This window comes from Lachnellula hyalina, assembly GCF_007821495.1.
Source record: "Lachnellula hyalina strain CBS 185.66 chromosome Unknown contig00128, whole genome shotgun sequence".
NCBI lineage: Eukaryota > Fungi > Ascomycota > Leotiomycetes > Helotiales > Lachnaceae > Lachnellula > Lachnellula hyalina.
In genome coordinates this window covers 60,604-88,123 of record NW_022157242.1, presented here as the reverse complement: position 1 = coordinate 88,123, position 27,520 = coordinate 60,604, and the positions used below count along the sequence as shown (strand labels likewise).

Here is a 27,520-nt window from a genome sequence, read left to right as displayed (position 1 = left end):
GATTTCGAGGATCTGTTTAGGGGCTTTACGGGTGGTGCTGCTGGTGGGGCACGCAGATCTGGGAGACAAGGGGGGTTCCAGCAGGAGGTCCTGGTAGGGGATAATATCGATGTGCAGACTACGATCAGCTTCATGGAGGCTGCAAAGGGGACGACCAAGAGTATATCTATCACGCCGTTGGTTACGTGTAAGACGTGTTCGGGCAATGGGCTGAAGCCGGGCACGAAAAAGAACGAGTGTAAAAGTTGTGGGGGGACAGGGACGCGCGTGGTTAATATGGGAGGCGGCTTTCAGATGGCGACTACGTGTACGGGTTGTTCTGGAAGCGGAGTCACAGTCCCCAAGGGCTCAGAGTGCAAATCATGTTCTGGGAATGGGGTCATTCATGCGAAGAAATCGATTAATGTAGATATCCCCGGGGGTATTGAGGATGGGATGCGGCTGAGGTTGGATCGAGAGGGAGACGCGCCCGTTACTGGAAAGTCCGCGAATCCAGGTGCGAATTCCGTTCCGGGAGATCTCTACGTTCTCGTCAGGGTGGCTACGGATCCCAAATTCAGCCGCTCAGGATCCGATGTCTTGTACACGGCTACGATTCCCGTCACCACGGCTATGCTAGGAGGCGAAGTCAGCATCCCCACTCTAGATGGAGAAGTCAAGGTCAAAATCGCCACAGGCACAGCCACTGGCGACAGAATCACCCTATCCGGAATGGGCATGAAGAAGCTGCAAGGCCGCAGAACAGGCTCCGGAGACCTGAAAGTAGAATTCAAAGTCGCCATGCCGAAATACCTCAACACGAACCAACGGACCATCCTCGAGATGCTAGCCGATGAGCTGAACGACAAGACAGCCAAGCGAGTGATGAACGTTGGGAAGAAAGATGACGAGTAAGTCATCAAGCAATCAAATGAAGACTCAAACAAATTTTCGTTTCGTTTCTGACTCCGTACTCACAGCCATTCGAAAAAAGAGGGATTCCTCAAATCCGTCTGGCACAAACTCACAGATGACGGTAGTGGTGCCAAGGAAGCGGTCGAGGACGCTATGAAGAACGCTTCGGAAAAGAAGAGCTCAGCGTCTGACACGCGCTCGGCGGACGATAAGACGGGGGAGAAGAAGCCGTAGATGCATTCATATATAGATAGATTCGGAGATTGATATGATATGATAGATAGACTTGTACGTGTATAACAGTTTGTATATTGGCAGGAGAAAGAGAAAGAGAGGAGAATGAGTGATGGAATGGAGGGAGCCAAGGCGTCTAGACGTCTATCCGCATTTAGAAAGCATGGCTGGGTTTGTCTGTCACTGTATATGTATATTCAAGTGGTGGTATTTACATAGGGGGGACTCAAGTACTAGACTCCACTCAAGATCGTTGGGCTTGTCTTGTTTGTACCTTTTACCACTTGCACCATAAGTTATTCTCCTCGTAAAACTAGTGATTCTAGCATTTGTTCATTCATCAAGTGTAAATAACTCGCGGGCGGCTTCAACCTACAGCTTACCCTTACTTGTTGTAGTAGGTGGGTGAGGATAGCTATCTATGGTTTGAGTGAGGAAATGTATAGAGGTATAACAGACATTTCTATTGCACTTGATAGGCTTAGCCGAGGAGATTTTCTTGGTAAATCTTTTTTTCTTTCTGGAGTTGTATGTATGTATGTATGTATGTATATATACGTGGAAGGCTGGGGCAGGGCAGGGCTCTGTGCTACTGATATGGATGGTTATATGGTGGGTGGATTGGATTAGAGGATTTAGGTAGGTAGGTACTATCTGAGGATCAGGTATCTGGCTCGGGCAGAAAGGACCTAGGCGTGCTATATAGATAGATAGGTAGGCTTTACTTTGTATAGCATAGCATAAGAAAAGGATCCATTATCATCATCATCATCTATTCTATCCCGTATTTGTATCGTACCGTACCGTACTGTATGAATCAATCAAAATACACCTCTCGCGAGTCGAGTCGAGTTGCGCCACGGACCGCTCGGTTAGGCCCTACCCTTCCTTGAGCTCGAGGTCGTGTGGTTTGGTATGGCATGGATGGATGAATGGTGGTGATTGAGAGGTTCGGCACATGGACTTGTAGCCAATGGTGATGGGAATCTGGCATATGAAGGTGCAACTGGATGCTCACTGCATATTAGTTCCTCTCCCCCACCCCATCGAGGCCTGACCAAAGGTCAAAGGTGGGCCTGGAGGAAGAGCGTTTCTGAAGAGGCGGCGGCTAATGGAGATTGGATCGATGTTGGGTGTTGAGTTGGAAAGGGGGTGATAGGGGGAAGTCATGGTCATATTCGCATTGAATAAGCCTCGCCTCGGCGCTTAATTCGTACAATAACTACCTAGGTAGGCATGCGAGTGTACGGAGTAGAGAGAGAAACAGGACAATGGGATAGATCAATGGAGTGAGTAAGTATCGGCATTTAATGCATTCCACGGCCTGTTAAATGGCCACAGATTCTTGCCTTGCTCTGCCTTGCTGCAGGTGATTGTGCTTGTGCTTGCCGTTTCCGCCGTCTGCAGGAGGGAAGGGGAAGGGCATCGAATAGGCTTCTGAAGCTATACGGCTAGTACCTATAGTAGGTAGTTGTGGACTATTCTACTGTACGTTAGCTATTAAGCCATCCAACCGTGCCAATACCTACCATGTCATGCCAGATGGATGATCTATTCAGTACCTAGGTCTAGGTACCTAGGTAGCCAAAGATTAAGAACTTCCTCCGTACAAGTAGATGGATGGTATTCAGAACTTACTTTCCTTGTACCTTCGTACTGTACTCGTAACCCGTACCCGTACCCGTACACATACCCACTCAATATCAACACCACACCGACGAATCCTCCTACTTACTGTACCTATAGACATCGTGCACGTCTAATAAACAACACCACACCAGGCCAGGACTATGAGTCGCACCTATGACGTTGAGCGCATCAGGCTAAGCTAGGGGCATCCCATCCTTTATAAACCAAGTCCACGGCCAAGGTACCGCACAGCAAGGTACCGTACAACAGCAAGGTACACCAACGAGACCAGGTACAAACCGCCACGAACACCCCGCCTATCGCGAAACCCACGTTCGATCGCCTCACGACCATCACCTACCTCCAGCCGCCCAGTTCCAAACCAGCTCTGCGCAAGCAAAAGAAATCCCCCTTCAGCTTGACTCTGGGTTCCTCAACGATCAAATGCCAACATGCAGGCACCCATGATTTCCGTGCCTCTAAAGGCCACCAACGAGATAGACTGGATCCTGCCGCTGAAGGGCTACATCCGCCAGACATACGGCGATGATCCAGAGCGCTATGCTGAAGAGTGCGCGACGCTGAACCGGCTACGGCAGGACATGAGGGGTGCCGGCAAGGACAGCGCTGCGGGGAGGGATCTGCTGTACAGATATTATGGCCAGCTCGAGTTATTAGACCTGCGGTTCCCCGTCGACGAGAACCATATCAAGATCTCCTTTACTTGGTAAGACAAGCAAAGCAGGCTTTATCTGCAATGGAGGCATGTTGGGCGGCCTTGGCTAATGTTTGTTTGGGGGACAGGTTCGATGCCTTTACACATAAACCGACCTCTCAATACTCCCTCGCATACGAAAAGGCCTCTATAATCTTCAATATTTCCGCAGTGCTGTCTTGTCATGCCGCTCACCAGACGCGGTCCGAGGACTCTGGCCTGAAGACGGCGTATCATTCATTTCAAGCGTCCGCGGGCATGTTTACGTATATCAATGAGAACTTCCTACATGCACCTTCTACGGATCTGAGTCGGGATACGGTCAAAACGCTCATACAGATTATGCTTGCTCAGGGACAGGAGGTTTTCTTGGAGAAGCAGATTGCGGATGGCAAGAAGGTTGGATTGCTGGCGAAACTTGCGAGTCAAGCGGGGTATCTATATGCTCAAGCTGTGGAGGGAACGCAAGAGAATGTCAACAAGGCTGTTTTTGAGAAAGTGTGGCTTTTGGTAGTCCAGGTATGCTCATAACCTCCTATTACTAAAAGAGGAAGCTCGAAATGCGGTTTCGGAGTTACAATGCCTCAATACCTACACTGGGACAGCCATCTAACTACTTTACAGATTAAAGCACATCATATGGCATCTGTAGCCCAGTATTATCAAGCACTTGCAGATGATGACGCGAATTCCCATGGCGTAGCCATCTCGCGTCTGCAGGTCGCAGAAACTGCGGCCAAGGAAGCTAATAAGCTATCAAACTCGTTCCCCGGAAACGTCCCAGCAAACTCAAATCTCACTGCAGAAACAGGACCTAATCTATTTGAACTCACGAAACGCCATCTCGCCAATGTTCAAGAGAAACTCGTTGAGCTCGTCAAGGACAACGACTACATTTACCACCAGACTGTACCTGTAGAAGCGGGTCTTGCAGTCATCCCCAAGCTTCCTGCAGCTAAAGCGATCCCTGTTAGTGAGTTGTATGCAGGGCAAGATATTCAGCGTATCACTGGTCCAGATATCTTCCAGAAGATCGTGCCAATGTCTGTCACGGAATCAGCAAGTCTATACGACGAGGAGAAGGCCAAGTTGCTTCGAGCCGAGACTGAGCGGGCAGAGACTGCAAATGGAGAAATGGCGGCGAGTTTAGACTATTTGAGGTTGCCAGGCGCTTTACAAGTTCTGAAAGGGGGGTTCGACCATGAATTAACAGCAGATGATGAATACCGAGGTTGGTGTGATGATGTAGCAAATCATGATCATCCTGGTAGTGTTTTTGATTTTCTAAAATCAAGAAAAGAGGACGTGATTACGGTACTGGATAAGAGTAGCAAGCAGTTGGACATGGAAGAAAGTGTTTGCGAGAAGATGCGATCAAAGTACGAAGCGGATTGGACACAGCAACCAAGTTCGAGATTAACGACGACTCTTCGGAATGATATAAGGAATTATAGGGATGCTCTTGAAGAGGCAGCACGGAGTGACAGTCAATTATACTCCAAGATGCGGCAACACGAAGTCGATTTCGATGAGATGCGATCAGCTGGAGAGAGTGGAGAGGCAGATGTTCTTTTCCAAAAAGCGCTGATTCAAGTTGGTGGCAAGAGAGGTGTTGGAAGTCCGATTGGCGCGGAAGGGAACCTTTTGGACGATGACTTTGAGGATAATGGCATGAGTGTTATGGATCAGGTTAACAAAGTAGAGGAGATACTGAAGAAGCTGAATCTGATTAAGCGCGAAAGGGCGCAAGTATTGAAAGATTTGAAGGAGAAGGTATACATAACGTGTATCACTGATATTATGCTCGCTAACAAATTTAGGTTCACAACGATGATATCTCTCAAGTCCTAATACTTAACAAGAAGGCCATCTCAACGTATGAAACTCAACTGTTCCAAGCAGAACTTGAAAAGTTCCGTCCACACCAAAACCGACTCATCACAGCAAATCACAAACAATCTTCATTGATGAAAGAGCTCACATCTACCTTTAATACGCTATTGCAAGACAAGAGAGTGAGATCTGAACAGAGCAAATATGAAACAATAAACCGCCAAAAAGGAGCTGTTACATCCAAGTATAGAAGGGTATACCAAGAATTCTTAGATCTCGAGGCTGGCCTTCAAAGTGCGAAGCAATGGTATAGTGAGATGAAAGATACCGTGGACAGCCTTGACAAGAATGTGGAGACATTTGTGAACAATCGAAGATCGGAAGGTGCACAACTTCTCAGTCATATTGAGCAAGAACGAGCAGCCAATGTCGGCGGGCAAGCCGATAGAGAGCGAGAGCGCCTACGTGGTCTCATGGAGCGTATGTCAATGGATCCTTCCACTTCACCTGTAAAGCCACCTCGCGCGCAATCAATGTCATATCAATCACACCAATCAGGTTCGCCCACTACAAGGTATCCGGCCACGAACTTGACTGGACAATACCAGACTTCACCACCACCACATTCTCAACCCTTCGCCCAATCGAATCATCCTGCTTACGCCCAGAACGGAAGCCAATACCCTCCTCAACCACAATCTCAATCACGCCCAAATGACATATACTCCCCAAAGCAAACACCACAACCTCAAACCCAAGGTGGTTATAATCCAAGCAACTACCTCCCCCGAGATCCATCACAACCCCTCTCCGCCCCAGCGACCCAAAGCCAATTCCCGCCCAACACCCAAAACTACGGCCGGCCATCCCAACCCATCTCACCACCCCCCACCCAAACGCAATTCGCGCAACAAAACTACGGCCGACCCCAACATACCTCACCGCCTCCAAACCAAACACAATTCTCGCAAGCCCACCAGAGCTATGGCCGGCAACCGCAGAGTCCTCGACCGGGTCATTTACCGCATGGATATGTTCCACCACCTCCTCCACCTGGACCACCGCCTTTGGGACCTCAGCAGACGTATGGGCAGCAGGATTATGGATACGGTGGAGGTCAGCAGCAGCAGAGGAATGGGGGGCAGCAAGGTCAAGGTGGGGATCCGTGGGCGGGGTTGAATGCGTGGAAATAATTATAGATGGATGGAGTGATTGATGCATTGGTTGATTGGTTGATATAGCATGGTATATGGATGGAGTGGAAGGAAGGAAGGAAGGAAGGGAATAAATATGGAATTATATATACTTATCTCCTTGATGATTGTTGTGATGTATATAAGTTGTGATGTATGCTATTTTGTGAGAAACAGTTACTGACTAGTGTACTTGAGCTTATTAACAGGGTGGGAAATAAGGTATGGTCTGTCTTGGTATAAACCCAAATTTCCTTCAGTCTTATCATTATCCTACGGACCCTACGGAGCAAAGCGAAATACTAGAGTAAAAACGTCTACTTATAAAGCTCTAGCATAACACAAGAAGCAGAGACGGGCTGTATGGTCACGTGATATTAGACTTGGACTTGGATTTATTTATTTCCATGCATATGTAAGTTAGGTAAAGCAAGTAATCCAGTAACTAGCTGGCTCTAGCATATTATAGTGAAAAAGCAATATATATAAAACTATATAAAAAGCAAAGTAAAGCACTATTTTGATACGCACCAGTTGCAAATCCCTTAGGGCAGCGCTGACCTCGACCCCACCAGACCCTGGCCTGGATCTAAGTAAAATTTCCGAAAAAAATAATTCCTCGCGCCAAAAACTTCCTTCCATTAAGCAACCAACCAACCACACCACACCACACCGCAACCACAACCGCAGGAATGAAATCCCAAGAAGAAGCCTTCAAATCCTCCCGCCACCCAGCACCTAAGGCCAAGACCAAGAATCCCCAACCGCGCAATACGGCGACGGGGAATCGGGTTACGAAGAATGCGTCGAGGAATGAGAGGAGGAAGGCGGCGAGGAGGACGGCGGGGTTGATTAAAGCGGGGATGGTGGAGGGGAAGGGGAAGGGAGGGGTGGAAGTGGAAGTGGAAGTGGAAGTGGAAGTTAAGGGGGGAGAGAAGGAAGGGCAGGAGAAGGAGGATGGGAAGTAAAGGAAGGGGGTGAGTTTTACTTGTGCCGTGGTTTGCGTGTGTGTTTGTGTTTGTGTGTGGAGTCACGGGGATGAGATGCATGGCACTAATGCGTGTGGTTTTGCAGGTTGGGACTCGTGGATTTTTGGAATTGCGAGATGGGTATGTTAGGTAGGGTCTAGAGGCTAGAGCTCGGTGAGTTATTGATTTGGTTCTAAAGATCATGATGGTGGGGATAGCATATGCTGATTATACGATAGGGAAATGGATGGTTGGTCGGTCACTTTTGGCGTTGTGGCGTTATTCGTTTAGGAGGTAGTGAAGATCGGAAATCTTGGTACCCTTTTTTATCTCGGAATCTCGGGCTTGCTTTTTCGTGAAAACGGGCTGAGTGGTGATTGACTTGTTAGTTGTGTTTGAATGCCCGTTACAAGGGTATTGTTCAAGATACCTTGGTCTAATTACAAGCAAGGCTTGCCAACAACTCTTTTCTGACTAATTTGCAACTCTCACAGTTGGGACAATATAACCCAATTTGCCCAGTTTCCAAGAAACAAAAGAATCCTCTAATCTCGCAAGTTCATAAACAGAGTTGGCGTCAGCCTAGAAGGCATTTCCAATGTTTCACGCCGAGATGATATCAATGGAGAAATCTTTAATCTTGCCTAATTGCCTCACATGGTAAGGGCATCAAGGGAAGATCTTGAATACGGTCAAGACACCTGCAAATTGGTGCTGCATGAATGGTGCTTTTGAGAGTGCATAGCAGACACATCCTTCGCTGGTTGATTGATTCGAATGATTGTATTTGGATGCTTTGAAGCCAGGCAAGAAACATTCTACAGGCGACCCTCTATAAATCAAGACAGCAATGAAAGATGTAGAAAGATACTAATTAAATCGCAATTCAGTTGACATCGAATGTAAGTAATCAGGACTCATCGCTATCAGACGTGATTTAGATCTAATATTCACTTACTTGACTGTTTAGGACAACAGAATATTCTGATAAGAATCATCCCCCGTGTCATCAACTTTGTCTCTCTTCCAAGATCGGATCGGAGAATGTAAGTTCTTCGACTGCTCCAATCCTCCGATACTAGCAAGAAGATCGACAGTCAGATATCAAAGCCATCGCCACGAGTTCCCCCAAATGTACAGTCTGCCACAAGACAGCGCCAGTCATCTGCTCAATATGCAAATCCTCCGCATACTGCTCTTTCGAGTGCATTACCAAAGATCTGCCTGTTCACAAGAACTTCTGTCATCAATTCACCGAGTTTACCTCCACCCATCCTCGAGCTGCCGACAGTCCAGTCGAAGATGAAGAGTTTGGATTCCAAGACCCCCATGTTACAGAATCTACCGTCTTCAGACTCGGCCTGCTATTTCCGGTCGACGCTACAACGCCTCAATACGTATGGGTCAAGTGTCACCAGACCCAGTACTTAGATACAAGACGTGAAACTGAAGGAAAAAACCCAAGGCAAGTCAACGGGAAGCTGCTAGCTCTAGCAACAGAGAGGGTTTGAATACTCATCTTGAAAAGGAGAGAGGGAGGAGAAGAAGGTGACAATATTCCCGTTTGGTTCGGTAGGTTGCTTTATCCTCATGTGATGTATATTCATGGTTGACTGATTGTAGGGTCCAAACTCCGTTCGTCGTGGCCCGTTGGCTATTGTTCCTGCTACCTCTGTGCTTGAATTAGTAGCTAAGCCTGGCCCTCCTCCTGCTGCTGCCCTTGCCGTTGCTCCTGTAGCAGCGGTTCCTCGTGATATACCATGTCTTGGGTGTATCAAATCTGCTCTTCAGGGGCAATTGAAGGGTCCTTGCCGAGATCTCCCCCGGAATGGCAAGCGCTGTGTCCTCTGCGCCAGTCGGCATTCGTGCTTCACCAGAGAAGGCATTTTTGGTTGGGCTGGAAGCCGTTTGGTTCAGGCAGCTCTCGGAGATACCGAGGTAAGTAATCCACTCTCTCTTCCACTATATCTAATCTTCTTCATAGGCTGAGAAGAAGAAATGGCGACACTGTATCCGCCCTATTCTAGGAAAGATTGAAGAGGAGTTTGCTGAGGAGAAGAGAAAGAAGGAAAAAAAGGAAAAAGAGAAAGTCAAAAAGGCTAAGGGCAAGGGCAAGGCTGAGGTCAAGGTCGGTGCCAGAGCCACTAGGGCTAACAGAAGAAAGTGATTTTTCGTTGTGTTGTAGCTTCGGAATGACGCCGGCTTAGAATGGGGCCCCATTGTCATACTGTAGAGTATTTTGGCGTTGCTTTGGAATGCTATCCCCTTCTTTTCTGATACCCTGCAATTTCCCGAAATGCTTCAGCCTTCGCCATGCTCTTGAGCATATCCTAAAGTAGTACTGATTCCACGGGTTTTCACAGTACGCTGCCATGAACATATCAAAGAACACCAAGAAACGTGCCTTCTCATCCCAGATTTGTCAGCACATGGGGATCCCGCTACGTCTCATCAAACAACGAAGTCCCCAAAATTTCGCGTGTGAGAAAGGTGACCCATATGAAAACTATGAGCCATACTTTTTGGTCATGAACGCCAACCCTACCGACGACGACGACACATGGGCAACTGCCAATCTTCAAAAATGGGACCTGGAAGTGGAATCGGTTTTCGTCATCCGTGCCGATCAAAAAGACATAAATCCGCATCGGGTCGAAGTGTTGGTGCACTATTGCCGCTACCAGCTCCATCCTCAAATGATAGAACTTAAATCCGGCTCGGAATTCTTCTTAGTGAAGGAACCGGAGGCGGAGGAGATGGAGAAAGCTAACCCTGAACATGCATATGAGGAGCTGGATATAGAAGATGAGCGGTGAAAGTTCATCAAGGAGAATATGTGATAGGCCATATTTAAGAAATTCTTGGAGGGGTTCGAGAAAGAAAAGGTCGAAGGAGATGAGTCTTGGGCTAACACCACCTCTCATTACTCTATCTGAGGGTGTGGTGAGAAGGATGCGCACTGTGGTTGTGGGTTGCGGGTTTTTCATATGGTAGATAACGTGACTTCTAATAATGGCCCTCGTTTTTGCTTAACAATTTATTTTTTTTGATTATCTATCTAGTTTTGGCTCAAAGAGCTCCCACTAATTTGATATCCCTTGAACTGAATCCCACTTGCACGCCTACCCCATCTGCCACCACCCAATCTTGTACCCCAATATCCCAGTAACTGACATCCCTCTTCATCAACACAAAGTCAACGCTACTACAAGCACCAGCTGCCAAGTTGACCTTTTCAAACCCCCTTAGCTGCTTGGGTGGCGCTCCGGGTATGCTGACATACAGCTGAGGGACGGCTGCCCCTTCAACTGCTCCTGTGTTCGTAACATTTATGGTCACAGTATATAGTCCCTCCCACAATTCAAGCTTCCCACCTGGTTGAATAGTCTCGTCCCCAGCCACTTGATTCTGCACAATTTGCAGATCCGACATCTCAAATGTCGTGTAGGATAATCCAAATCCAAACTCATACTGCACTGAAATGTTCTGGGCATCAAAGTATCGGTAATCAATCTCCAATTTCTCGTCGAAGTTGGCCTGCCACGCATTTGGATCCGTGGAATTGACCGCCGTAGTCGGCAGCCCGTTGTAATCATCAGTCTCCAATGCGATGGTATATGGAAGTTTCGCCGAAGGGTTGACTACCCCATACAACACATCCACAATCGAATTCCCAGATTGCTCGCCGGGGTAATGGCCAGCTAGAATAGCGGTGACGTTGGGATGATCTGCCCATGGCAAGTTATTGATTCCCGAAGAATGAGTGATGACAACGGTATTGGCACAGTATGCCGCAACGCTCGCAACAACCTCGTTTCCATTCCAGTCGGTGTCCAGAGATAGTCGGTCGGCACCTTCCTCTGCGTATGTCTTCAAGAACACAAGGCAGACGTCAGGAGGTGTCGGGTTGACGAGATCCGATATGTTGGATGTCGCAATCAAGGTGTTGTTAAGGAACTGCTGCACGAGAGCGCCCTTCGCCTTGATTGCCTCAAGAGGTGTGACAAGAGAAGTCAGCCGACCGGTTCCCGAGCCACCACCAACGCTGAGTGTACCATACTCCCAGTTAACCTGGTTGTAAAATCCTTGGGTATCTTCCGAGGCATCATTCCCAAACACTGCGATCGACTTTGGTGCTTTTAGTGGAAGCGTGTTGTTGACGTTCTTGAGCAAGACAGTCGAAGCTGAACCCATCTCTCGAATGAGCTTAGCATGATCGCCACGAACATCTCGGCTGCGTGTCCCATTCAAATCATAATCTGTAACCCATGTAGACCTAGGCAAGAATGTATTGAGATCTGCCGTTGACGGATCAACGGAGGGGAAGTCCTTGTCTTGGCCGAGGAAGTAGTATGGTGTCATGATTCGTGTAATCATGTCGTCAACTCGTGTAATATCGAGAGTACCATTAGCGACGGCAAGTGTCACGTTGCCACCAAAGTATGAAAGCGGTGCATCATACAAACCATACTCACCAAGCCCACCAGGCATGTTCATGTCCAAGCCACCTTCGATAGAGGACATTCCAGAGTGTACTCCACCCCAGTCAGAGACCACGTAGCCCTGGAAGCCCAACTCTTCTTTGAGCAGACCATTGAGACCCTTTGAATTCTCGCAAGCATATGTGCCGTTTAGCCTGTTATAACTGCACATAATACTGGCGACACCGGCTTTGACGGCATTGGCAAAAGGCCACATGTAAAGTTCGTGTAGAGTTCTATCATCAACGTTGGATGAAACGGATTCTTGGATAAGCACTCCGTTGTCATCGTATGTTGGATTTCGTTGTGTCTGTAAGAGAATTATCAGCATCACAAACGTGATATATTAAGATGTTTTGAAGCACACGAGAGTAATAAATCAACTCACCTCTTGTTCATATGCAATCCAATGCTTTGCGGAAGCTTGAACACCAGTACTCTGGATGCCTAGAATGGTTTCCTCCATTGCAACACCAGCTATTAAAAGTCAGCATGATTCCATCTTGCCATATGTTTGACATACTCAGATACGGATCTGGCGAGAATCCTTCCCAATTCCGGCCAGCATAGGCTGACCTTCCAAGCGGGCCAGCAACAGGTCTACTCGGTCAGAACAAGTCCCAAATAACGGACGAGAATTACGTACCCAAGAGCAACGTGAGCTCCCTTGCCTCTGAATTCAGAGCCCATTGCAACCCCTCTCGCACGGATGAGGTCCCGATCAAACGTTGCGGCACAAGAAACTCCAGCAGGGAACACGCTTGCATAGTCAACGACTCTGATGGCCAGAGGACCATCTTGAAGACAGAGACCGGAAAAACCAAGGCGGGGTATGGCAACGATGTTCCCGACACAGGGGCCGGGATAACCTGTCACCATATTTGCCTTCTCCTCAATCGTCAGATTGGAGACAAATGACTGGGCTTTGGCGAAGGCATCTCCCCATCCATTACCGGTTGCATTTGCTGGAAAAGAAAGTCAGAACTGGGCCAGCAAAAAGCGTGAGGGCGGGACTTACGGGAGGGGTAGACCGGGGGTACGTTGCCATATTGCCCTACGATTGTAGTGTTCAATGGCTGCACAACAGCAAATGCGGGCGCGACTAGGGCCGCCAAAGGTAACAGGGAGGAAAACATGATAGATACTCAAGATTGCCTGGAAGTGAGATCTGTGCTTGCAGATGTAGAGGCATCCTGGTTCTTTATATAATCCACACGCCTCAATTGATCAAGTGCTAGTAAAGGACAAGAAGTGGACATGACTATAGAAAGTGGGATAATCCAAGGAACTCTCCGTACTCTTGTTGGCACCATAATGGTACAGTAGCATGATTGCCTGACCTTGGCAGTGTGAAGTCGTCTTTCCAAAGATTTAGTGAGTAGATCGACAGCCGATATTAACCCGCGACTCCCCGCAGAGAACAGCGAACCACTTGCAGTGTCCCATGGGGAATAGAGTTATGGGGATATATTGAGTTGCGGATACCCCTTGGTACACGTGGGTATCGAGATTCTAGAGAAGGGCCGAAACCCCCGCTCTCCAATATTCCCCGCCCCCCGTCCGCCCCGCTGCCGCCGAGAACTTACGGCTCTCTACAGCAGCATCTCCCGGAGTTATACCCTCAACCAAGTTAGAGGCCCCGTCATAGTCTTCTCCAGCAACAGCTAACTCTCTCATTTCGGTGGATTTATTATAAATTTACGCCGTTTATTATACCAGAAGTGGGATCAGATAGAAAAAGAGCTGAGCGCATGAAAACTTGCCTTTCTATCACCAGACTCAACACTTCCTTCGTACTCTCCGGCGGTACTCGTAATATGTGGAGAGGGATTCAGCCCTAGAATGCTTGTTATAACCAAAGTATTGGCTCGTACCGAGCCGAGTCATGTTTCTCGTTAATATATAGAGATAAGTAACCTACCAACAATTTCATGACTCGACGAAAGAACTACCCCTCATTAGCATGAGGGTATTATACATTGTACCAAGTTTTTTGTAATAGCAAAGCATAACGGATACGCGGGGATTCTCAACACACCGATATTCTATCATCGTGGCGGGCGGAGTACCTGCGTCATCAGTATACGCCCAGCAAAGCTTTTTCCGTCTTGTGCCGGTCCGAATTGCAATGGCTGGAGTTACGGGTAGGTCGGGGATTTTCATCAACAGCCGATAAGAATTCATGGCAGCATTCAGATGCGATACTATTCCAGCATCTAGCATGGTGCGGTATCATGGCAGTGGTAGCATGGTGCTCTCGCTTCGAAGGCGCTTCTGAGAGGTGTTCGATTATTCTGTAGAGGAAGGCTGGTGAGAACTGATGGGGAGGAGAGGTGAGGAAACTCGAGATGATGGACATGGAGTTGAGAAACCCGTCAGCCGTACTCGTACACGGAACCCCATAATAAATACGTCCCACCTAGTTTCTTTTTCTTCCCAAGCCAAGCTTCACCACGCAATTGCTCACTGGTATGCCTTCCCCCTTTACGGCTTTTTCGGCGTTCTTTGTTGATCCAATATGTTATCTCCTGTAGTGTATACGGATTTCCTCACAAAATGACTATTACTCATAAAACCTTGGGCTTCCCTATGCTAGACATGGACTCGAAAAGCGGCACTTACTCTTACTACTTTTAATGTCCTACCCTACCTGGCACATTGTAAATGGTGTGTCGTCTTTTTTCTGCCCACCGGGAGGGAGGCTTCTTCTTTTTGTGGGCTCATATGGAGAATGCCGTAAAACACTATAGAAGTTATCATATAGAGTTCATGTTCCGCTCCTACGTTCGTCTCTCGGCTGCTTGGCAAGACTCACGATACCTGGGGCAGTCTAAACAAACACATGATCATCCACACCCTCCGAGGCCAACATTCGCCTCGTAATCATAGAATATTCGGACAAATCGTTCTGCAACGCCGAATCTCTCGTACGCCAGTCCCATGTGAGCGAAGCCATTCTCGAGCATTGATAGTGTGATGGTGATAGAAGTTTCAATCCAATGTTTGATAGGAAGGAGAAATTGGTTCCTTGGCGAATGGCATTAGTGTTGGACCGACCCAGGAATCTGTCATTTGGGTGGACTCTGGTGGAGAAGATGTTCTCGCTAGGCTGACTCGGGGCTGGGGAAGCTGGAGATTAAGCCCCCACCGGTGCTAGCAGCTGCGCCGCGTACCCGAAGTAATACCGTGAACAGCACGTGATGATATTTTGTCACGTGCTGTTTATTGGTGCCAACAGTCAGTTTCGGCGATTAAATATACGGAAGTTTCCTACGAATTGAGACCGCGTATCAAATTATCATTCCAACCCTCCGCCAAGGCAAGAAGGCGTAAGCTGATATGGTAAATCCTTTCTTTAGACTATCCCTAGGCGATTTTTTCTCGTATGATGTTAAGTTCTATAGCAACTAGCGACACGGTAAGTTCTTTTGTCGGTTTTGTACTATTGCTTTGGTGCAAAAACTTGCTTTATGTTTTACTCGGCGATTTTCATATAAGCGAAGTGTAGGTCAGGGTTTTAGGCAAGGAAACAAGCTTGCTGTCTTTGCCAGATTAGTGATCCAACGTCCACACCACTTAAACTCTTCGCGGAACACCTAATCCTATGCATAGCGATGATACGGCCGTGGCAAGTATCGCACAATGTTAATATCTGGTGTTTACTTTAATATAAAGGGACACGAAATTGTATTTCGAAGCTGGTTAGTAATCATTATGCATTTCTCAACATCCAGCATGCTAATTGAAAGCCCCCATCTGCTACATTCTATTGCATATTGGTCATCACAATCATGTCAAACTCCGGCCGTAATGCAATTAGGTATCTAATATATAAATCGACTTCAATCCCTAGCAATTTCCCTTGCTCTAAATACAACAGGTTCACATTCATCAGATACATTATACAAGTATTTCTATTATATCAACAACGACCCAAGCAAATCAAACTCCAAGCCTGCATCAAACAGCAATGATGATTACAGGACCCGTTGTGGAGATGTTAGCTCGTAACGCGCAAGTCAAATACCTGACCTCCCCCAAGAAAACTACTTACATATAGATAGCAAGTTTGCAGCCACTTATAAGTCCCCACCTGGCTTGCTCCAAATGGCCACCGCTCTTCGTGCCTCTGGAAAAGGAGTCGTGGTTATCTCTTGTTCCGATCCGCGTCTCAACCCATACGAAATCCTAGGAATCGAGGCAACTCTCAAAGCAACGATGGTGAGAACTGCTGGTGGTAGAGCATTCGATGCGATTCGGACATTGGCGGTATTACAAACCATTGGCAATCCTACAACGATAGTCGTAATGCATCACACCGGTAAACCACATTCCTGCGAAGAGAGCTTCATCTAGTATACTAATACGCGACAGATTGTGGTATGACCCATTTTCATGACGACGCCGTCAAAAAGGCTTTGATTGAACAATCTCCTAGTGAGAAGGTGGCGATTGAGGGAATGAAATTCGGAGAGATCAAAGACAGGTAGGCCTTAGAGTGTCAGCTCTACCTACGACTATACTAATTATGTTTACTAGCATTGAAGATAGCATTCGAGAGGATGTTGCAATTCTTGAAGCATCTCCATTAATCAAGAAGTCGACTCAGATTATTGGGCTTGCCTATGATATTATGATGGGTGTTCTTACAGAAGTCATAGGAAGTAAGAGCGAGGTATAATCTTGATCGTAGAAAGTCTACGTGTTCGTTGGTATGAGGGATATATATGTATGGTAGAGAGAGAGGGAGGGAGGGAGAGCAGGGGAAGATGGGCCAAGGGCAGGAGTAAGCCTCTATAGATATAGTAGTTTACGATTTAAGCTAATTCTCTGGGTTCTATAAGCTCACATATAATTATCTTTGCCGCATTATTTCCCTTTTAGTATTTCTCCATGCCACGAGCCCGTGCTTTTCTCCTCGACGTTGAGACTATATTATTAGTCACGAACGAGCATAACTCTTTCTGTGTCTTAAATGGTAAGAGAATTGAAAGTACTATAAGGTACATGACGAGGTAGACAGTTTTGTGGCGGGTTAGCCCGGGTCTGGGGAACTATAGTCTACCCCGCATCCCCGCGATATACAAGCATACGAAGGTAGTAACAGTTGAGCTTTCCTCAAAATGGCGTAGTGAAAGATCTAGAGCAAATATTAAGTGCGCATCTATAACATACGTGTTGCCGATCTCTCGAAACATACGTGTTATGCATCGCCGAATGAGTGATCGCTTGTCCTCGTTCATGCTAGGTGAAGCCATCCAAGCCTCAGTGAGCCTCTTAATCCAGTCCACTACGCCTAGAACGACGGAAGTTTGAGACCAGGTCTAGTTCGGGTCAACGGAGGGCCGATAAATACTGTCAAGTATATCAAGACCTCTTGTCAGCTCCTCCTCATCGAGTAAGTTCGTACACAACACCGATAGACAAGTTAGAGCCTATACCGCCAGGAAAGATTATGGAAACATATATTCTGTGGTGGGTAATACAAATTTCGGAAACTCTAAGATGACAGCTAAGGATAATAGGGACGCGCCGGGTGCAGAGGTCGTCCAGCCAGGAGAGCAAGAGAAGATCAAGGAAGTGTCCGATCAGTTTAATCATTTCCAGATGATGAACTTCAATGAGCACCATCACTGCCTACGAGGAACACATTTGAAAACACAGGGCGTATGTTCAATCTTCCTCTGGTATGTCAGTATGCTAACAATCTAAAGTGTGTCATGGGCAAATTTAAAGTCAAAGCCAACCGTCCAGCACATCTTGCACAAGGCATGTTTGCAAAGCCCGGCGATTACGACATTAATATACGCTATTCATCCTTACGCCAAAGATTGTGCCAGACAATGTACCTGGCCCCCGTGGCATCGGTATGAAGATCTTTGGCATCGAAGGCGAAAAGATCTGGGGAGAGGATAAGAAGACACAAGATTGGACTTTTAACTACCCAATTCTAGAGCTGCGTGACCCGAACACCACTAATGAAATTGCCGACTGCCTGGAACGGAATTGGAATGATATTGCTAAGTTTGCAGAGGAGCAAGGGAAGCGTGTAGATGCAGATGTTGCTACCATGGGCTCTCAGCTTCCTCATCAACACAGTAGGTAGATACAAGATTGTTTGATATTCCGAAGCTGACAGTCATAGTGGTTGCCATGCCCCAGTATCCCAATCTGTCTACCGTTTTGGATCCTATGTTGCAAAACTTGGCGTCTTTCCTCTAGGCGAAGAACAGAAGAAGCTCGAAAAGGTCTCCATACCTGACGATGCGCCGGTTAATATCCTGTCTCAAGGTGCACGAGACTTTCACATGAAGCACAAAGTCACGTATTCTTTCTGTGCGCAGCTTCTTCAAAACCTCGGAGAGCAGCCAGTCGACGATCTTGGTGTCGCCTGGGACGAGAGGAAGTACCCGTTTGAAGAGATCGCAACCATTGAGTTCGAGCCACAGGATAGCTGGCTTCCCGGATTTCGCGTTTGGTGGGACGATAGGATTACGTGCAACTCGTGGCACGGTTTGAAGGTACACCAGCCTCTTGGTAGTACTAACAGAATGAGACGGGTTGTTTATGCGGAATAACGGAAATTGAGATTGCGCGTCAATGGGTATAAAGATTACATCGAGCCGGCTAGCGTAAAGGAAGTTCCGGCGCCTCTTGTCGCCCCTCAGCTTTCGCTGCCATTTCAGCCTGCAATCCAGAGTATGGAAGTCAGGGTTTGAGTGGAGCTACGTCATCTTTTTAATTATTACTTAATGGTAATAAATTAGTCTACCCAAAAATTGTTAAACTTATGAGGGCATTTCCTATTTTGACAAGTCTATGTTCTCATGAGTATCCTAACGCCAATTTGGTTGAACCTAAACAAAAGTCTCTCTACAAAAACTGTCTATAGAAGAAGTATACGACCAATTTTACATTCTAGATCTATCGTCGGAGGGAGCAACAGGATCGAGGCAACATCATTTCGGTATAAAGTATAGAAACTCGAGCGTTGTGCTGAATCTACCTTATCGAATCCCGTTTTTGAGGCCCGTTGGCAGTGTACATTCCAGCCTTGAGACCGTCTACGATGCCACTGTTGATAAAAAACTATCCGGGATATTAGTACGTGTCTATAGAATAATGGATTGTCCATCGACTTACTGAATACGGATCTGGCATCGCACCCGTCGTTGTATTTCTGTAATTCTGTGCCGAGACACAATCGTAAAAGGTTGTGAAGACATCCAGAGATTTATAGCCTGTCGCTGCATCTGGCCAATTACCTACAGAGTTATACGTGTTATGCCACTTGCCATCGTTCGGCGGATTCTCATAGAGTTCTGCGATGGAACAAACAGGGATGGTGAAGCTCCCAGGCTGCGTAGCGTTGCCAGCAAGGCTGCCAAATAACGCGGTTATATTTGACGTAGGAAATGTATCTAGATCAAAGTTGAAGCCGCCTGTCTCGAAAGAATTTACCGCTCCTCGCTAGACTTCTATTAGTAATTATTTCATGGTTTATTATAAAGATATGAGCTTACCATGACGTCTGGTAAATTAAACGTCCACCCCGCTGGAAATTGGAATTGCGAGTCCCAACCGTTGACCGCTGATGTATAGGTGTTTTCCTTGACTTTATTGGTAATCTACTTGTTATTAGTATTTATGGAATATCGCAGATTAGAAATTTGGAATCAAATTACCTGGAAAATTCTAGCCATCCCTTTATGTTCGGTACCGGCATCGCAAATTGTGAAAATGGTACCATTATCCCCTCCTTGATAATTGTCTTCACAATCTTTTTGAGTAAAGCCAGTCGAAAAGTTGTGAACGATTCCGCGGGGCACACTGTCGCTGCCGTCGTATTGAACAAATGGGGGCCCAAATGGTACGAACATAATAAAAACAGCATTTTGTTTCATAACCCAGCTAGTTATTCATATTAGCAATGATTATAATTTGAGAATACTTGTTTTATCTTACTCGACGGCTTTCAGATAGAATGTATCTGCAGTGTTCGTGATAATTGTATCTGCGTAGGTATCCGAATTGTTTTTTAATTCAAAGAATTGACCTCCACTTGAATAGTTCAAATAATCCGGACCATATACATCTCCAATCAAGGTACTATACATTCCATCGACGATTGCTGTCATGTTTTGCACGTACTGTTGAATCACAGTGCCCAAATCACCAGCCCTTATAACGTTAGAATATGGTTACACAGATTTCAAAATAGACCTACTTTTGCCAGTTTTCTTCAAGAGTAGCGACTCTTGAAGAGATAGCCTTTTGACTATTTACCTCACTGAGAACGGAACTGGCGATCCAAATCACACTTCCAAGCTTCCCCTATGGAATTATAAGCATGAACGATCCAAAAATCTACTATCTAGGTAGAAAGAAACTTACAAGGCCTGGGATGAGTCCCGAGATAGTGGCCGCAAGACTAAGAAACGGGCTAACTGTGCCGATCAACTGTTGGAATGTTACTGCTGGAGGAGTGCCCTGGTAAAAAAGGTTGACAAATTGGACGTTGTTGTTTATTTCTTCGCTATTTGCAAATTTGAGTGCTCGCCAAAACTGATATAGGGTATTGCTCAAAGTAGCGTAAGAATTGAAGGCCAAGAAACGTGCGGGGTCTGATGCATCCACTATATGATATTAGTCTGAGTTCTTCTTAAAAGGGTTGTCATCTTACCGGTTCCCTCTCCCCGGATACTGGAACATTGAGTCAACTCGCATACTGGAAGTTCGGTCAATGATGATGTCTTAAGTTGAGCAAGCTTAACTTACGATCGCTCACAGTGCATTTATTTGGTCCTGCAGCATCATTCGTAAGGACGCTTCCAATGTCTAAATTTTCACTTTTGATAGGCCCGCCGGGAATGCCACCGATAGGGAGGACGGACTGGCTTGGACTGTTGGTTGCTGATGAGATAATCGATGAGACATACTTATCAGCCTGGGGGAAATGGGTTAGCTTGGGGTACTTCAATAACAAATAGATATACTCACAGCATACTGGACATACGGGTCCGGGCCACTAGTTATTTCATTCGTTAGGCATGCGGTTGCAACATCAGATGGAGCTGCGCTGATCGTACGGTTTACTGCGACTCCAGCTCCCGAAGAACATGGCCATGTAGCAGTCATGGTGACATTATATGTTGCATTGGTTGTCGTTTTATTGCCTCCAGTCGAGGTCGAAGCTGCAGACGCTCTCGGTCTCAAGTCTCTGATCCTTTTGGCCCCTGGAGGTGCTACGGAAATGAGAATTTGTCTATCAAACAGAGCTTGAACATGTAAATGTTAGTACTTGTGCTTCTTGGCGGACAATATAAGGGCATTTTGCGACTCACAAGAATCAGTCGAAATAGTGAAATCGATTGAGTTCTTGTTGGTAATATTGAGCTCGCTTTTCAAAGTAGTCGCCTCATCTTCGGAACCTCCAGAACCAGCCCCGGCACCTGGGACCCCGACACCACTAAATGTGCAGCCTGATGTATCGGTCCCTGGGATCTGTTAGATATACTGAAAAAATAAACAAAGACAGTTTTACATATTGTCCACTTTGCACCTGCCTGGCCCGCATAGCCGTTTTTGCTATTGCTGTATATGTTGAGCTGGCTGACTGATGTTGCCAAGGAATACACCGTACTATAACTAGCTGTACCCTGTCCAGAACTGCCGACACATGTTGCGGTAGGGACAGCAGTAAGGCTGTAAACTCCAGGGCCGGACTGAGCCAAGCTTTGCCGGACTAAAATCAGAGAAAGCAGCTGGCTTCCCACGAAAGATAATCTGAAGAACATATTCGTAGATATTCACGCAGACTTGATAGTACCAAAATTGAAGGATAGATATCATTTAAAGATCGAACTCATATATATACAGCCTATCTGTCTGATCCATGATAACATTCAGGATTTGGTTTCGCAATCTGCTATGAATCCTGAGTACTTAGTGCAATCCTTCCGTACAAAGAAGTCGCCGAAAGCGTACATCATCTTGATAACCTTAAATACTCATCCTTACACGTCATCCTGTTCTATAACCATCCTGATCCTCCTAGATTGATTCAGAGTAGGGTTGTGTTGGATACTATCTGCTAGCGTTCGATCTATGAATCCCTCAGATGGATAGATGAATTAAATACTCCGGTATTGAAGAGCTGACCGTCATCTAAGCCTATCATCGCGGAATAAATATTTACGGGACGTAGTTCCATTAGCTGCAAGTTACCAAAATAGAGAATCATACTAAGTACTCGTAATGCACCAATTGTTGCCCTTGCAGGTCCCGTGAAACTGGCCCACTATTCATAGAGTCCGTAAAGTCCGACTAAGCCCCAGGCGTAGTAATATGATTTGCTAATGACTCCGAGTACTCCTTTACTCCCTTATCTACACGGTGGGGCGAAGGATCATGAACATTTATTCGAGGCGGGGGGTAAGACGGGCAGGCCGAAATCCCACCTGAAACCAGGTGATGTAGTATGTAAATGCGCCTCTATTTTCAGGTTGCCATTCCCATTGCCCTGCCCGCCCTCAGTGTACGAAATAAGTGGCCGAAATTGGTACCTTACTACACTTAAGAAAACTTTTGTATTCCCTTATAGAAAATTAAGCATAAAATAAGTCTTGCAATATTAATAGTTAAAAAAGGCTTCTCTTATTTTCTAGACTTTTTTCTATTTATTTTTGACCCGAAAAGTAAAGGAAAAGGGGATATGTATTGCGCACGTGCCAAAATCGGCCACTTATCTCGTGCTTCGTACACTGAGAGCCGCCGGCGCCTTGCGCAAGTAATAGCCCGAAGCTAGAATTTCTAGAACAAGATCCTTACTACGAGTAGATGTCGTGCTTTACGGAGGTTATCATGCACCCAGAGGAAGGATTGTCAAATTATCTGTTTAATTGGCTTCCTCTCTCTGGGTACACGATCAGTAATCAGATTGATATAGAATGCAACGCGCTGGTAGCCTATATAGGACAATCAAGTACTTGAGACGTCCCTTACATAAACTACCCACCAAAAGGGGTAAAGAAGACCGCCTACAATGCAAAGGTGCAGAGATCAGCAGGCGCGCGCAACATCTATTTTAAGTCCCGAGATCACCTGCTAAGGAGCCGTCTCAATGACCTAGAGCTTAGTTTAAAGGAATCAAAATACCAGCTAGTTAGTTCGTATTTAGTATATGGCGTACGCTGTATGGAGGTACGAGTATAGTCCTATCGAGAGATTTGATTTACAAAGACAATGATTAAGTATTCTCGGGTATTGTAAAGTGCCGTGGCCGTGGTTCGTAGGATCAAAGAACAAGCATCAATCATAAACACCCTCGCTCTACCCCACGGAATTTGCAGTCGCCAATAACATTACTCTGATGGACCCTTCACGTCGTCCTATGGGATTTAGCTGCACAGATGCCACATCTCCACGGAGATATTGTTTGTTTACGGCTACCAAGTTCTTTCCCAAAATATGGAAGGATCATTGACGACTTGGATGATCCCTTCAAGTCCAGCTTTCTATTTCATCTCGTGCACCTAATCTTCTCGGATGCGGATCACCAAACTAATCAGGGCTAGGGCTAAAAAAGGCTAATCAAGCCGACTGAAGGCTAGCACCAAGGGCTTTATCCCCTGCAACTTAACTCCTACAGTGTTTTACAGCCAATAGACCGCTGCTACTGGAAGAAGCCTCGCGATAAATGGGAACAGCGGCACCAATTCGTATTATACCAGGTGGCGTGGATCATCAAAAGTCAATGACAGTAAGGACCGCTTTTCTCTATCCAGCATAAGGAGCATTAGGTAGGCTTTCTGCAAAGACGGCCGGAAACACTGTACGAGTTTACACCCCTCCGCTGTTATGAATCGTCGAAGAACTGGCTCTGCTATCAAGGCTTTATGTAGCCCTTGGCAATTTCACCCTTTCCGTTCACTGCTATTGTAAGGGAACTCCATCACTTGGCAGGTTTTGTCAGCAACGAAACAAAGCGAGTGGCATTTGAGACAGAAGAGAAACAAACGCGAATGAAAGTCGAGCTGTCTAGGACAGCGTCGATAGCAGATTATAAGGCTGAGATGCGGGGAAATTCCAAGACTTCAGCTGAGGTCAAACCCACCACTCGCGAACCATGATCACCACATCCGTCTTACTACTTCATGCCACAAACATGGTTCAACATGCAGCTTATACGCCAACAAGCTTCCGGTTGGCAAAATTGCAGATTTCAGTCATATTGATGTATCACAAGAGGGGTTGGGCTTTCAGCCTCTGCATCTCGTGGTACAGAGGCACTTGTTGGACATGGCATAAAGAGTGAGCATCTGGCCCATGTGGAAAATCAAAGTCCTAGAAAATCTTCAGAATAATAAGTAGCAACCACTCTCGAGCAAATAGGAATCAAAATATACACCTTGCATGGTTTTCCAACATGGCTGCGACTAGGCACCCTGTCGTCGGTGTTCCTGAACCATCTCTAGCTCCTGCTGACGGATCGGTTCCCCTGAGAATTGGGATCCGTGACCTGCAATCGAACAATCCGGACTAGTGGAATCTGTACCTTCTCGCTCTTGATGCTTTCAAAATACTTGATTGATGAAAAATCCTTGGGGCGGTGTAGAAGGAAGCAACGCCGGTGGATGGCAGGAATACTGCACGCATACCTCCATCCTCTTCGCACCATGGCACCGTTTATATCTGGCTCTGTTTGAGCTATGACCACCTTGGAGGCTTCGAGGACACCGAGCCGAGCATATTGTAAAGCAATCACTTTTTTCGACAGTGCAAAGTATTGCAGGCCAGTTCTCAGGGTCCAGCAAAGCCAGGTACCAGCAGGCAGCTGCGACGTTCCGCATTCCATACTGGGATTGGGCTGCAGCTCCAGCTTCTGGGGATTACTTTCCGAACTCTGTCGGGTCTCCAAGATCTGTCATTACGCCCCAGTCAAATAGAAAGGCAGTCCAGATTGAAAATCTATTGTACTCGTATGATTTCGAGCCACTCAACCCCATGAACGGGGACTTCGTTGATCTCCCGGTACGTGTGACACTTGGGAGCATGTTGTTGCTGAAGCTCACTTCCAATTCAGTTCCGAACGTGGCCCAAGACTCTTCACTACCCAAGCTCCACAATATCTGTCAACGCCGTATCGTAGGAAGACCACGTACTGCAGGCTATGGCATCTTAATTCGGAGGACTGCAGGGTAACGTCAATCTCCTGATGAGCGATCAGAACTACAAGGACTTTGCAGCGTTCTCCAATCATGCCTAGCAGCAGAATGAGCCTGGAACCTTTGTCAGCATAGAAGATAACCATAATTGAATCCATATGGCAGTTTGTGTGGGGGGGGAGCACAAGCTCTCAACCCAACCAGGTACATAATAAACAAACGTGCTGGCGACGGGACTTTCGTCATCAACGGAAACAGTACGGAGACGGCGACTACACCACTGGCTCTATTTGCGGATGCTACTGGAAGTAAATACTGGACATCGGAGGGAGCGAGACAGACGTTGAGCTTCGACTACGCCTATCCCGAGACCCAGAGGTGGAAATTTGATACCAATTCCGACTATTAGAACAGCGTTCGTAATTATGCCCAGCAACTATACGGTGGCATCGGCAATCAGTTCATGATGATGTCTGCTGCTTCCGCAAAGCCAGCAGCTGTTGCCAAAGCAAAGACTGAAGAAAGCCTAGCAGAAGGATTAGGCCAGAATGCCAGGGAACCTCCAGTGGCTCAACCTACAGCGCAACATCCCTTGCGCGACATTGTTGAGAATATGAAAGGTATTCTTGGACGTCCTGAAGAACGCACGGATTGGCACCCGGGGACTAGATCTCGAACCGGGGTCTGGAAAGTGCAGGTCTATGTCAGGTTCTTGTTGGGCGTATTACTGACTTCGAGCAGCTCCAACCCTCCCCTTGCTACCACAAGGAGAAGGCTCGTACACAGAGTATATCGTCAATCTCAAAGCTCCCAAGCATATCCTTCTCAACAGAAATACGTCGTCCACGTTTTTCTAGGTCCATTCAACGCCCCGACCAACACATGGGCGACACAGGATGCACTTGTCGGTAACTTCGCTGTCTTTGGGCAAACGCTTGAGACGACAGGCTGCGGGAAGTGCAGGCAGGATGCCAAAGACAATGCAGAGGTTACGGGAACTGTCCCCTTAACTGCTGCCTTGTTGAAAGAGTTCAATAATGGTACACTCGGTGGACTCAGGAAGGAGAATGTACTACCGTGGCTGAGAGATAATCTGCACTTGCGGGTAACTCTCGGCGATGGAACGGAGAAGAGTAGAGATGAAGTGCCGGGCTTGAAGGTGGGTGTGTCCCCGTTGGCGGATTTCCGAAATATTCCGGCGTGTATGAAGTCCAGGGTACAACGTTGGAGAACACTACACCTGTACGGATGAAATCGGGATGACTGTACAGCGGTAGAAAATGGAAGAGTGGGCCGTCGCTAGTACAGGACCGGTCTCTGCATAATGAAGTTTTGGATCGAAAGCAACTAACGAAGGAAAATTATAGTCTGCATTTAAAACTACGCAAGTTTATATTTGGAAAAGTATAGGATATCTACTTTAAAGATCAACTGATTGAGAAAAAGGAAGTGGAGTAGGCACGTAAATTGATGACAAAAATAGGAAATCCTGTCTGGGAATAGCAACGGGGATTTCTTTATGGATATGCTCCATATCTTTACTATCGGGACCAAGTACCGTGCTCCACTCTATGCGGGTTCGCCCCATTATTTCTACAGTACATACTGTACCAGTACAGTACAGTGAGGATTTACTTTATCACAGGCCAAACTGTTACGCCAAGAAATCTATAGCAGGGGGGTAAAGGTAAACGCACCAAAGCAAGGCCCCTTGCCTTGATCTTCTTGGCGTAACAGTTTGGCCCGTGACGAAGTATGTCTAAATACTATGTCTCGCCACTTGATTGGCCGGGCACTGTTCAAAACGGATTTTAAACCAAACGGGAACTAGAATACGGGTATACTGTTCAACCGCAAACTATTTTCCGCCGCGTCTCGACTTCTTCACCTCAGCCCATATGCAAAACTTAAAACAAGTTTCAACGTCTACATTACTGTACATCGTCGATTCTGGACATCAGCTTGATCTTGATTCTTGTTCTCGTCTCGCTACACGTAATAATCTATCCGCTCTTGCAGCGCCATTGGGCTTCTAGCGCCAGCTTAAACACAACGACGGCGGGACACCGACAACTTGCGGTCTACACTGCCAACCGTCTTTGGTCAATACGGTACTGCGTGAATCATATTCTCATCGAGGCTTACCTGGATACTCACCGACCTCGCAAGAGCCAGAGTCAGCCCACGCAAGGATCAATATCGGTAGTACCGTCAATATCAATTGTGGGCTCGGATCACCCCATAGTGATCGTTCAACGAACGACGTTCGTTGAACATTCCGAATTCCCGCTTGGTCCAATATCTCGATCCCGATATATAAATATTCATTTCATCCTCGATTCTCTCTCGTTAGGCACAGTTGTCCTTTTGTTTTTCTCTCTTCATTCAAACCTGTACAATCGATAAT

General features: G+C 46.7%; 5 protein-coding genes across 5 annotated transcripts; 4 read left to right on the top strand and 1 right to left on the bottom strand.

Annotated features, from left to right (window-relative positions):
- Nucleotides 1–1,128, top strand: LHYA1_G007082 (DnaJ-like protein, mitochondrial; the record flags this gene model as incomplete). Its single annotated transcript, XM_031152014.1, has 2 exons — nt 1–890; nt 960–1,128. Coding segments are annotated over 2 exons (1,059 nt in total), but the record flags the coding sequence as incomplete, so codon positions are not given.
- Nucleotides 1,129–3,209: 2,081 nt separating this feature from the next.
- On the top strand, nt 3,210–6,498 carry BRO1 (Vacuolar protein-sorting protein; the record flags this gene model as incomplete). Its single annotated transcript, XM_031152013.1, has 4 exons — nt 3,210–3,484; nt 3,562–3,991; nt 4,097–5,245; nt 5,293–6,498. The coding sequence occupies 4 exons, from the start codon at nt 3,210–3,212 to the stop codon at nt 6,496–6,498; spliced, it is 3,060 nt and encodes a 1,019-aa protein (XP_031003277.1).
- A 692-nt stretch (nt 6,499–7,190) lies between these two features.
- On the top strand, nt 7,191–10,282 carry LHYA1_G007080 (uncharacterized protein; the record flags this gene model as incomplete). Its single annotated transcript, XM_031152012.1, has 6 exons — nt 7,191–7,462; nt 8,437–8,512; nt 8,564–8,863; nt 9,090–9,404; nt 9,451–9,594; nt 9,830–10,282. The coding sequence occupies 6 exons, from the start codon at nt 7,191–7,193 to the stop codon at nt 10,280–10,282; spliced, it is 1,560 nt and encodes a 519-aa protein (XP_031003278.1).
- Nucleotides 10,283–10,535: 253 nt separating this feature from the next.
- bglG_0 (putative beta-glucosidase G) lies at nt 10,536–13,083 on the bottom strand (the record flags this gene model as incomplete). Its single annotated transcript, XM_031152011.1, has 5 exons — nt 10,536–12,257; nt 12,336–12,424; nt 12,471–12,547; nt 12,594–12,912; nt 12,966–13,083. 5 exons carry the CDS (start codon nt 13,081–13,083, stop codon nt 10,536–10,538), a joined length of 2,325 nt encoding a protein of 774 aa, XP_031003281.1.
- Nucleotides 13,084–15,920: 2,837 nt separating this feature from the next.
- On the top strand, nt 15,921–16,628 carry LHYA1_G007078 (Uncharacterized protein; the record flags this gene model as incomplete). Its single annotated transcript, XM_031152010.1, has 4 exons — nt 15,921–15,954; nt 16,008–16,268; nt 16,322–16,433; nt 16,487–16,628. 4 exons carry the CDS (start codon nt 15,921–15,923, stop codon nt 16,626–16,628), a joined length of 549 nt encoding a protein of 182 aa, XP_031003280.1.
- Between the last annotated feature and the right edge of the window lie 10,892 nt (nt 16,629–27,520).